General features: G+C 49.9%; 1 protein-coding gene across 1 annotated transcript; it reads left to right on the top strand.

The window, feature by feature from the left end:
- Nucleotides 1–5441: 5441 nt before the first annotated feature.
- LOC128847643 (zinc finger protein RFP-like) lies at nt 5442–12672 on the top strand. Its single transcript, XM_054047220.1, has 7 exons — nt 5442–5864; nt 6888–6983; nt 7998–8228; nt 8644–8666; nt 9174–9289; nt 10687–10719; nt 11657–12672. The coding sequence occupies exons 1-7, from the start codon at nt 5442–5444 to the stop codon at nt 12172–12174; spliced, it is 1440 nt and encodes a 479-aa protein (XP_053903195.1). The 3' UTR covers nt 12175–12672.
- The last annotated feature ends 263 nt before the right edge of the window (nt 12673–12935 follow it).

Here is a 12935-nt window from a genome sequence, read left to right as displayed (position 1 = left end):
TTCCCCCCCAGCATACTTTCCCCTCTCCTGTGTGTCACTCTCTTCCTTCCCCTCTCTCCATCTCTGTCTTACTTTTCACCTTTCCCTTTCTGAAAATCCATCCCCAGATAGTGGGGAAACTCCACAGGGACCCGTCCTTGTTCCCCATGAACCCCATCTCCCTCCCCCCTAGTTCCCTTCTGAATCTCCCTGGTTAGCCCCGGGAACAGATCCCGGGCAGAGTGAGAGCAGGGACTTGTCCCTGGTAACGCAAGATCAGATTATCCCTCCCTCAAGTGCATTCACAGCGGGGAGCAGATACTCCAGGGGGGCTGTGAGATCAGAAACTCCTGCCTGTCCCCAGCACTTTCCCCACATTTTCTCACAATCAGCTGGAATCTCCGGCTCAGGAGCTGCTGTTGGCAGAGCCCAGGGCTGCCTCAGGGGGCTAGTTCCAGCCAAAGTCCCCTCCTTGGCTGTTGACATAGGGAGCTTTGAAGTCCCTGGCATAGACACACTGCTGGGGGACCAGCAGCCGCTCACCAGGGCAGGGGTCCCAGGCCCAGATCACAGCAGTGGCAGCAGCGTTTGACCCAGAAAGATCAACAGAAAGAAACAGCTAGTGCAGCCAAGGGAGCATGAACAATTTGTACAGTGGGGGGCTGGGAGCCATTGAACCAAACTGCAAACGCTGTATATGATGGGAACCACTTCAAGCCAGGGCATCCGGCAGCTCCCCTACTTCCAGCACCTATGAGTGCAACCTCCCCACTATGAGCAAGGACCCACCAGATCAGTGGTTCTCAAGCAGGGGTATGCGTACCCCAGGGGTACACAGAGCTCTGGCAGGGGGCACATCAACTCATCTAGATGTTTGCCTAGTTTTCCCAACAGGCTACATAACAAGCACTAGCAATGTCAGTACAAACTAAAATTTCATACAATGACTTTGTAGAAGAGCAGACTCACCCCCGCGGCGCCTCCTGCTGGTGACGTCCGGGAATTAGCTCATTCTAGCTGTCGGAGCACCCTCTGCAGGCCGGTGATCTGACTGTCCTCTGACCCCCGTGTCCCTCCCTGGACCCCGGTTCCCTTTTACCTGGGGTGCTGCCCCCTGGCAGTAACCCCTCAGTCATAGGGTCTCCCCTCCCTGGGGAACCCCCACCCACTATTCCCACCTCACTTCAGTATAAGGCCACTGCCAGTCATCATCTAGCCCCGCGCCCTGGGGCAGACTGCAGTATCAGCCACTCATCACTGGGAAGGTTGGGTTTGGACCTGCTGCCTTGGCCTACCCCGGTCTGCCCTCTGCAACCCCCAGTACCCCTTGGCCTTCTGCTAGGCCACAGCCTGGGGCTTTCCAGGCTGGGGAGTCCCCAACCCTGCACCACTCAGGTACTCTGTCTCTAGCTCCCTGCAGCCAGGCCCTTCTGTCTCTGAATACAGAGAGAGACTTCTTGGCCTTTGGCTCACAGCCTTTTATAGGGACCAGCTGGGCCTGATTGGGGCATAGACCAGCTGTGACTACTTTCCCAATCAGCCTAGCTTTTCCCTGCCACAGCCCTCTTCCTGGCTGTTTTAAACTCTTCAGGGTAGGAGCGGGTGTCCACCCCACTACAGACTTGTTTATCCTGCTCTATAGACTAAACACTGAAATGTAAGGACAATATTTATATTCCAATCGATTTATTTTATAATTATATTATAAAGGCAGCCCTTTTTCAGTAACGGTGGCCGTGACACACCTGTATTTTCATGTCTGATTTTGTAAGCAAGTCGTTTTTAAGAGAAGTGAAACTTGGGGGTAGACAAGACAAACCAGACTCCTGAAAGGGGGACAGTGGTCAAAGGTTGAGAGCCACTGCTCTAGATAATACAACAGGTAGCGAACCTCTGTACCTCTGCCCCCAGCCCAGGAGGGATCTGTCCAGAAGCTTTCTCTCTGCCCTCCTCTAAGGATAGCAACCTGCAACAGAGCACGAGTCACACACAGGGTCAGCGTCACCGAGAAGTGTGTTCCCTGCAGCAGGAAGGGAATTGTTGGGGCGAGGTTGTCACCTGCCAGGATGTCTAGAGGGGATGCAGAGTCCCTGATGAGTAGGGGGTTGGGGGCAAAGGGCCTGCAGAAAACCACTTTATTGCTAGGACCCAGAAGGGAGCTGGGGTGGGAGTGATCGTTGGGGCCGCGCAGTGCCAGCAGCAGGAAATAAATTGCACTATAATAATATAATATAGAGATATACCTAAATGTCCAGCCCATGCATCTGTCCTTTTCTGCCTCCCTTTTCCCTTCCCCTTTCCCTGTCAAAGCAACATCACCGCTGGCTTCCTGCTGATTGTGTGACAGGCAGGCCAGGGCAAATCAGTACTCTCTGTTCATTGACTGAATATGGGTATGGAATGCCCTCAGATCTTCCCACTTTTCTATTACGTTATGAAATATTCAGTGTATTCTTTGATTGAGCCCCATTTATCAAAGATTGATATAAGGTCCCCTAAAAATGTTGCCCAATTTTCCACCATATTGCCCCCCGATCATGGGAAGACAGGCTTAAAATTATTCACAGTGAGAAATCTCTTGCGCTCAAAGGGGACTATTCACTATGCATAAAATGAAGCACAAGACTAAGGGTATGTCTACACTACTGTGGTAAGTCGACCTACGCTACGCAACTTCAGCTACGTGAATAACGTAGCTGGAGTCGACGTACCTTAGGTCGAGTTATCGCAGGGTCTAAACTGCTGGGGGTCGCCGGGAGAAAATTTCCCGTCGACTTACCTTACTCTTCAGGTTGGGGGTAGAGTACAGGGGTCGACTGGAGAGTGTTCTGCAGTCGATTTGGCAGGTCTTTACTAGACCCGCTAAATCGACCGCCAGTAGATCGATCTCAGAGCCTTGATCCCGGCTGTAGTGTAGACCTGCCCTAAATCTTTCCAGGACTGGGGCCTAATTACCTACAATTGATTAAATATCCCCTCAGATGTTTGCCCCTTTTCTCTCATTATCCGATGTTGACATCTCTCCTCTGATTTTTCCAACTTCCTCTCACATTATCACATATTAATCTAAAAATACTCCTTGCTCTTTCATTCTTGAACCTGGAGATTAAATCTCTTCAAACTTTGCCATTTTACCGCTAATAATTGAATATTGGCATAACAATTTCCTCCTATTCTTGATGCTTCTCCACATTCATCCTTTTTTAATTACAGTGATTTCTCTTGTTCTAGAGGAAAATTATAGGAGTCAGCACACCAGGCCGGAGATATTCTGGCAGGGGGAGGGCAGGAACTGAAGGTTGTTTGGTCACATCCTTGGATTTTAATTTTGTTGGACAGGACGTAGAGCAGGTATCTTGAATATGTCACAAGATGAATGACCATTTGCCAGAATAATCCCTTCTTACTTTATCTTTGCCTTTCCCTCGCCCTTTGCCATCAGATTTTAGTGTTAAAGCGGTGGGAAAATTATGAACAACATTCTGCACGAACCCGGCTGGACGGTGTGAGAGTCACAGGATGAGAAGCAGAGACCGAACTGGGGAAGGAAGTTACTGCCTGACCCCTGCGGTGATGGGAGAGTCAGTCAGGAGGGGGAGAGAGCGTATAATGGGAGGTGAGAACTTAACTCACTGCCCTGAGGGCAGAAAGAGACAGGAAATGTCCTATGAACATTGGGTGAAGCCATCCCAGAATTCTAGAGAGATATGAATGACACTCCAAGGGAAGTGATAAACTGGAGGGGTAGGGGTCATCCCCTATTCATAAGAGGACAAGGCAGTGCAGAGTAAAGGAGGAATCTTGGGACATCAACAGGCTTGGCCAGCCCTGAAGTCTGGCCAACCTCATCACTGATTTGAGGATCATGATAACCCATCTAGTGACCTCCCCCCCAACTACGGCATCAGCCTGAATGGGAATGACGGAAATACTCCCTGTCCTCTGGCTCCCGTTCAACCTGAGCGCCCGGATTTCCTGCGCTTGGAGCGTTTGTTGGGGTGACGGGATCCTGGCATCTCCCACAGATTCTCTGCACTTTTCTACCAACTCTGAAATGTTGCGCTGGTGCTGCAGGGACCAGGAGACGCAATGGGCTGGGCTGGGCGCTGGGTTGGGTGAGATGTTCTACCTGATTTCTTGCTTTGAAATAATAAAATAGAATTTAGTTTCTCAAACTCCCAGAGCCCCTTGTCTTGAATAACTGAATACAAAAAAAGCCTTTAAAGCCATTTGGGAAATCTCGTTGAGGGGGTATTTCCCCTGCCTTGAGGACTGCAGATTCCAGAGCTGCTAGCAATGTGGGATTGCAGAGCTTTCTGTGAGTCTGTGTGGGGGGGAAACCTTGTCTACAGGGGTAATCCCCCCCCCCGGCTGTCATTTCATTATGTGACATTGCTCCAACCCCTCCACCATTCCCTCCAGGGTGGGTTGGAGGCAGAACATGGCCGGAGTGTGGAGATCCAAGATCCCTATTGAAAAGCTGGTTTAGTATATGGGGAAGGGCAGAGGTGCCGACTTCCTGAGTTTCCAGGGGGGGTTCGATCCCTGCTTCGCCCCAGGCCCTGCCCTCACTCCACCCCTTCTTCCAAGCCCCTCCTCCGCCTCTTCCTGCCCCCTCCACCTCCTGTGCACCACTGAACAGCTGATCACCAGCGGGCCGGAAGCGCTTGGGGACGGGGGGTGGGAGGAGCGCTGATTGGCAGGGCTGCTGGTGGGTGCTGAGCACCCACTATTTTTTCCCCAGGTGCTCCAACCCTGGAGCACCCACTGAGTCAATGTCTATGGGGAAGGGGCTCTACACCTCCACCTGCAGCACATGATGCTCTGAGAGCTGTGACGGGCTCAGTTCCAGGGGAGCTCAAGGGCTTCAGGCCCAGGCAGGGAGCCTGTAACCTGAGCCCTGCTTCCCAGGGCTGAAGCCCTCGAGCTTTGGCTTTGGCCCTGGGCAATGGGGCTCAGGCTTCAGTCCCAGATCCCAGCAAGTCTAAGCCAGCCCTGGTGCCCCCAATCAAAGGGGGTCGTGATCCACTTTGGGGTCCTGACCCCCAGTTTGAGAACCGCTGCCTTAGTTAAAACAGCAGCGAAGACACTTTTAACTGGGGTGAACGGCTCGAATTCCACCCCAGGCTCCCCTACAGGCTTTCACGCCAGCTGCTGAGCGGAGTTAAAAGCTGAGTTGCCTTCTCACTGCTATTTTAACCCAAATTAAGAACAACTTTTGGGGTTTTTTTTCCCAGGAAGGCAGATTGCCAAAGAACTTCGCTTTCTTCTGAGGGCAAGGAAGGGCAGCAAGGCTGACAAAGCAGTTTTGTTGGGAGCACCCTCGCCTCCCCCCCCCCCCCAAAAAAAAAAACTTGAGCAATATGTTACAGGCAGGGAAACGCCCTGTCGTTAACAAAGGCTCAGTCCTTTTCTGGGAAGAAGAAAATGAAACAAATTCTCTCCGGCACTCAGACGGAGTCATGGCTGCTGCCGATCCAGCAGAAACTTTTGAGGATGAAGCTTCTTGTCCCATCTGCCTGGAGTATTTTAATGATCCGGTGACTCTAGACTGCGGGCACAATTTCTGCCAAGCCTGCATCACCCAGTGCTGGGGGGGATTGGATACAGATGTGTTCTGCCCCTGCTGCATGGAGATCTTTCCCCAGAGGAACTTCCGAGCCAACAGACAGCTGGGGACTCTCGTAGACCTAATCATCGGACAGCTGAAGGATGAGCAACAACAGGCCAAGCTGGGAGGGGAGACGGTGTGCGGGAAACACCAGGAGGCTCTGAAATTGTTCTGCGAGGAGGATCAAAACCCTATCTGTGTGGTGTGTGACAGATCCAGGGAGCACAGAGCTCACACTGTAGTTCCCATTCAAGAGGCTGCCCAGGAGTACAAGGTGAGAGGGAATCTGTCTAGTGGGGATCACTTGATGATTCCCTGTTCTGTTCACTCCCTCTGTGACACCTGGCATTGGCCACTGTCGGCAGACAGGACACTGGGCTAGATGGACCTTTGGTCTGACCAAGTGTGGCCGTTCATATGTGATTATAGCTGTATGCAGTGGTGGTGTAGTTGTGTTGGTCCTAGGATATTAGAGGGCCAAAGGGATGAGGTGGTATCTTTTATTGGACCAACTTCTGCTGGTGAGAGAGACAAGATTCCGAGCTTACGCAGAGCTCTTCTTCAGAAGCTCGAAAGCTTGTCTCTCTTGCCAACAGCAGTTGGCCCAATAAACCAGTGGTTCTCAACCAGAGGTCTTCCAGGGGCTACAGCAACTCATCTAGATATTTCCCTAGTTTTACAACAGGCTACATGAAAAGCACTAGCGACGTCAGGACAAACTAACATTTCAGACAGACAAGGACTTGTTTATCTTGCTCTATACAATGAAATGTAAGTATAATATTTATATTTCAATTGATTTATTTTATAATTGCATGGTGAAAATGAGAAAGTCAGCCATTTTTCAGTAGTAGTGGCTCTGACACTTTTGTATTTTTAGGTCTGATTTTGTCAGCAAGTCATTTTTAAGTGGGGCTACACCAGACAAATCAGCCTCCTGAAAGGGGTACAGTAGTTGGGAAAGGCTGAGAGCCGCTGCAACAAAAGATATTACCTCTCCCACCTTGTCTCTCAGATTATAGCTGGGAAGTTAAAAGTTGTCTGCTATAAGGAGGAATGGGGGTCATTTTGGTTCCCTGTGTTGTGGAATCCAGATCTAGGATGGAGTGATGAGACTGGTAATAACCCACAGGTTTGTTACTGGAAATGAGAACATTCACCAACTGAAGTCTCATCCCACAAGCCAGACCACAGAGCGACTGGTCTGGGTCATGTTTTCTAGTTGTTCTCACTAAGTGTCATTGAACAGGGAGGAGGGGAGGAGCCCCACAAAACTTCTGTTCTCCAATTCTTTCAGGAGCAAATCTGGAGGCGGCTGGATGTTCTGGAGAAGGGGAGAGAAGAGATTCTGGCTCTCATAGCGTGTGAGGAAGAGCAAAGCCAGGAACTGCTGGTAACTGCCACTGATATCCTGTAGCCAGCGAATTCACACAGGGAAGTTCCCATGTGAGAAGATGAAGGACGATTCAGTGGTTAGGATGCTAAGCCTGGGATGCAGGAGATCTGGGTTCATTGACTTGCTCTGCCCGGACTCTCTGGGTGGTTTTGGACAAGTTATCGAGTCGCTCTGTGCCTCAATTTACCCATCTGTAGCCTGGGGAGAATAGAACTTCCCTGTTCCGGGAGGGGAGTGGCATCTAGTGGGTAGAGCAGGGGAGGTCTGGGAGTCAGGACTCCTGGGTTCCATTCCTGACTCTGGGAAGGGAGTGGCGTGTAGTGGTTAGAGCAGGGGAAGATGGAAGTCAGGACGCCTGGGTTCATTTTTAGCTGCAGAGGGGAGCAGTGTCTTGTGGCTAGAGAGCATGCAAGCTGGGAGTCAGGACTCCTGGGTTTTATCCTTACCAGAGTGTTGTGAAAATAAATACAGTAAAGACTGTGTGTTCTTCAACAACTACAGTGATGGCAACCATATAAATAACTTGTTTTAGAGTAGCAGCCGTGTTAGTCTGTATCCGCAAAAAGAACAGGAGTACTTGTGGCACCAAGGCACTGCATTTAGCCGTATGGAGTGGAAATCCATCAACTTCATGAAAAAACTCGTAAATTTGTTAGTCTCTAAGATATAAATAACTTGTGACACTGACGCACTAAGGACGTGTTGTCTAGAGACATTAAATACTTCCTCTTTGTAAAGCAAAGATCATCTTTTGCTTTAAAGGAATGGAGACTGATCCAGGAAATGGAGAATGAGGGCAAAGGGTTTCTTTAAATATTTAAATCATGGTCATTAAACAGTGACTGGTTCTCTCAGTTTTCAGAGGCCTAGTTTGAGACAAAGAGGAACTTAAATCCCATTTTTTTGTCCTTGCAAGTTACTTTTACAATTACCCTGAAGAACACTTCAGAGACTGGACAGTTTGCATGACTCTCTCTCTCTCTGTTCCTGGCCTTTCCCTGTCCATCACAGAGACAAATAAAAATTGACAGGGAGACGATGGAGTATCGATTTGAGAAACTGCACAAGTTTCTGAAAGAACAAGAGTGCCTCTTGCTGGCCTGGCTGGACGAGCTGGAGAAAGAGGTCACCGCCAGAAAGGATGAAAACGTCTGCCGACTCACCGAGGAGGTTTCCCGTCTCAACACCCTGATCGGGCAGATGGAGGAGAAGTGCAAGCAGCCCGCGAGTGAATTCATGCAGGTGAGACTGTGCGAGACACACCCCAGACCCCCGGTGCAAGGAACGGAGGGCTCCCGAAGCCACCGTCGCAGGGCCCCAGGCGTCACTGATCCCAACAGTGCTCTGCATCTGCGCAGCCCAAAAGAGAAATGATTAGGTTCTTTGAGGGGAGAAAAATCTTCCTTTGTCCTGAATGGAGTGTAAGAAAATTCCCCCGAAGGCCAAACCCCAAACTCTGGTCTCCATCAGAGCGCCACTGATGGAAACTGAGAGATGAAGTCCTTCAGAGAGCTGCTTTCAGGGAGTGCGGATCCAGAATGTGGAGAACCGGGCATCAGACTGATTGTGATGCAGAGTGAGTCCCCTCCAGAGCAGGCTGGGTGGGTACCCAGCATGTGGCACTGAGCTCCCGTTTCTCTCTCCCTCTCTCCTCTAGGATGTCAGAAGCACTTTGAGCAGGTATGTGGCTCCTTCTCACTCCCCCTTGTGCTTCCCGATGCTGAGAAGGGGCTCAGGTACCAGGTGAGGGACACAGGGCCGGCTTCAGGCACCAGCTTAACAAGCAGGTGCTTGGGGCGGCCAAGGGAGAGGGGCGGCATGTGTGGCAATTCGGGGCGACAGGTCCCTCACTCCCTCTAGGAGCGAAGGACCTGCTGCTGAACTGCCGCCGTCGATCACGGCTTTTTTTTTTTTTTTTGGCTTGGAGAAGAAATGCTGGAGCCGGCCCTGGAGGGACATGTCTCCTCAGGGCCCGACAGGGAGCGCATGGGACGGTCTCCCTGTGAAGCTTCTAATCTTCCCTCCATCCTCAACGTCCTGGGGCTGCTGCCATTTCCCCAGCATCCAGACCGGCCCAGACCTTAGGGTCAGGTGACTCTGAGAACTCAGCTCCAGTCCCAGCTGTTCTCCCTGGTGCCTGGGCTGGGCCATCAGCTGGTAACACCCTGGGTCTCTCTCTCTCTCTAGATGTGAGATGGGCACATTCCAGGTTCCAGCGCCTGCTTCTCCTGAACCAAAATGGAGACTCTGGTTGTTTTCTCAAAATTTCGCTTTCCTCCAGGATGCGCTGAGGAAGCTGAAAGGTAACAGAGAGATGGAGAAGTTCAGGAGGCGTGAGTGTGTTTACACAGGGGCTGGTCTGATTCGGATTTCACTGACGCTGGTTTCGCATCATCCTAATTCTAGTGACTCCAATGGGGTTAGTCTTGATTAACACCGGGGGCAAATCAGCCCCAAGGTCTCTTTCTTTTTGGGTGAGTGTGAAAGAGCTAAACCACCCTAAATGCATGTAGCCTTTTATTTTATTTATTACACCGCTGTAGGTTCGGCTCTGGTGACTAGTGTCAAGCTTAACAGAGTGAAAGTCACCTCTGCTACTTGCTTCAGTTTTAGAGTCTCTAGGAACACGTAATGACCAAGGGCAGTGACCACAAAGACATTCACAAGTACAAGGTCTAGTCTGATTTACAAGTTTTATTAAAGTTACCATTAAAGTTATGAGTACCCAGGCATATAGAAATTCCATACAGACCTATGCACAAGTTACAAACAGAGTTAGACTCACATCCTCCTAGATAGTGTTAGAGTCTGATGGGTCTCTCATGGATCAATCATCAGTAGAGGGATGGTTCCTGCTGGAGTTTCCCAGAGGGAGCTCTCAATTTTCCTAATGCAGGCACCCTCTTTTTATAATATGATTCTTCCTATACCTCATTAGCATTTCTGCACATAGTGCACTCTGCGGTTAGAAAAATGTGACTATCAAGTATCTTGTAAGCAAAAAATTACTTTTACTGTTAATTTTTTGCAATATCACTCATTGGTACATCTTTTCCCGTAAGCTTAGGGCATCAGGTTATTCTACGGTCACATACTTATACACCTCTACGCCGATATAATGCGACCCGATAGAACACGAATTCGGATATAACGCGGTAAAGCAGTGCTCCGGGGGGGCGGGGCTGCACACTCTGGTGGATCAAAGCAAGTTCGAGATAACGCAGTTTCACCTATAACGTGGTAAGATTTTTTGGCTCCCGAGGACAGCGTTATATCGAGGTAGAGGTGTATCAGCATTCCTTAACTCTACGGCCTAGTATGGTTAAGCTAAAATCTACAGACCTCAGCCGGTAGGCCTTGTGTTTCAGCCCTACTTACTTAGATAAGACATAATTGTCCCTAATAACTACTAATCAATCTATTTTATACTTCTATAATCCTACAATTTAACTCTAACATACAATTATATATAATAAGTTAGTTATACCATCACACAATAAAATGAACAATAAACTAAAATCACTGATTACATGCTGTTTCTTAACTAGCCCATATAAAATTCCAAGTCACTAGAAAGATCTGTCTGTGGGTTTTCTGTGCTGTTTCTTCCTCTGTCCAGCCCCTCATTCCCCTCTTGTGACTAAGTCCATGATAGTCATCGACGAAATCTGATCTCCTCTCCGTGCTCTTCTTCCTTTAGTGAATCTGTTGCCTGAACCGAAACCGGACAGAGGTAAATTTCTAAGGGGTTGTTGGGAGACTGGCATTATTGATGGGATTGTTTTCCTGATGTGAGGAGAACACGTTTGGTTTGGGACATCAGAAGCAGCAGGAATCAAACTAATTGCTGGAGTCAGGGCTACAAACAGGACCTTGCACTGCCAGAGCCTCTAGGAATCTCTGTCATTGGAGATTTTTAAGAGCAGGTTGGACAGACACCTGTCAGGGATGGTCTAGATAATGCTTGGTCCTGCCTTGAGTGCAGGGGACTGGAGTAGAAGACTTGTTGAGGTCCTTTCCACTCCTACTGTTCTGTGATTCTATGCAATGCCCACTGCAGGGGGTTATTACTAGCTACTACGGTATTGTCAACTACTGTGATTTTAATCTCAAGTCTCATGACATTTGTGTATTTTTTATTTTATTTTTTTAAGATCCAGCTCTTGGACTCAAGTGATTATGGGAAAATCTCATTTTCATTTACTATTAAAAAAAAAATTCTAGCCCTTGTAGCTGCAGAGAAACTCCCCCTCCCCCCAAAAATATGACCACTATGCATCTTAAAGGTTGAGAAAAAAGGCGGAAGATAGCAAGATTATTTTAAAAGAAAATTCCATTGATTGGGGTTGGGATGATTCATAATGTCTGAATTCTTGGGTTTGGTGATGCTTCCAGACAGGCAGGGCCCACCTTACGACTGATTCAGTCACTGTTTAACAATCAGATTGGACGGGAAAGGAAATTGTATCTGTGATTTGAAGGACAGAAGTTGATCAGAACAAAAAAATGGGTGCGGGGGGAATGAAAAATAGGCTTGGAGAGGGGCTGTAACAAATTACTGTGAGTGGCCACAAGATGGCAGCAGAACCTAAGGCATGAGACACAGCCCTTGCCCCACAGCTGAGCTCCGCCTCTAACACTGATTGTTTTAATTCTCTCTCTCTGGGCAGCTGAAGTGACTCTGGATCCAGACACGGCAAATCCCTGGCTCGCCGTGTCCGCGGATGGCAAAAGTGTGCACTGGGGAGTCGCCCGGCAGGATCTGCCCGACCATCCCGAGAGATTTGACCCTGCTCCCTGCGTGCTGGCCTCTGAGGGCTTTGCCTCTGGGAGGCATTGCTGGGAGGTGGAAGTTGGAGAAGGGGCAGTCTGGGTCGTGGGAGTAGCCCTGGAGCCTGTTAAGAGAAAAGGAGCGAGCACGTTTACACCAGAGCAGAGGATCTGGGCCGTGCGGAAATACTGGGAACAGCATTGGGCGCTCACCTGCCCTGAAACTCCTTTGTATCTACATGGGATCCCTAGGAGGATCCGGATTTATGTGGACTATGAAGGGGGATTGGTGGCGTTTTATGATGCTGGCAACGAGGCCCCGATCTTCACTTTCCCACCAGCCCCTTTTGGTGGGGAGAAAATCCGCCCTTTCTTTGAGCTGCTGAGTACAGGCTCCCAGATCAAACTGTGCCCCTGAGACATAGGATAAACCATCCCAGATTGGCCTTGGTCCTACATACATTAGTAATAGTGCTTTTCCATAGAAGCAATCAGTGTGGTTGCCTCAGGGATGGTTTTGTTGCCAGCGGGGGAGAAGATGGTCCTCAGAATGATAAAGAAGAAGCTGGTGAAGTAAACAATCAATTAGGATGTGTGCCACACTATGAGAGACGTTTGGAGGAGCCCTGGCATGCAGATCACAGGGGGAGATTTAAAGATGAATATCTACGTGTCCACAGTATGTCAGCACCTAGAGGTCCCAACTGAAAACAGGGCCCCATTGGGCCAGGCGCTGCACAGACACACAGCGAGAGATAGTCCCTGTTCCAGCTGAGATCAGCGATCCATTGTACAGAGCATAGGTACCGACCCCGTGAGTGCTCCGGGGCTGGAACACCCCTAGTGAAAAATTGGACTGGCAGCTCCCTGCCCCAGCTCACCTCCTCCTCCTCCCCTGAGGGCACCGGGTGCCCGCTTTTTCCCCCTGGCTCTCAGCGCTTGCACTGCAAAATAGCTGATCCGCGCAGCAAGTGCTGGGGAGGGAGGGGGAACAAGGCGCGCTCGGGGAAGAGGCGGGGCTGGGATTTGGGGGAGGGGTCCAATGGGGCAGGGACTTTGGGGAAGGGGTTGGAATGGGGGCGGGGCAAGGGTGGAGTCAGGGCAAGGCCAGGGGGGCACGAGTACCCACCGGCACCAGGAAAGTTGGGGCCTATGGTACAGAGTATGAAACAGTCTATG

The sequence above is a fragment of the Malaclemys terrapin genome, chromosome 13, assembly GCF_027887155.1.
Source record: "Malaclemys terrapin pileata isolate rMalTer1 chromosome 13, rMalTer1.hap1, whole genome shotgun sequence".
NCBI lineage: Eukaryota > Metazoa > Chordata > Testudines > Emydidae > Malaclemys > Malaclemys terrapin.
The sequence above is the reverse complement of the archived record's forward strand: the minus strand, read 5'-3'. Positions and strand labels throughout refer to the sequence as shown.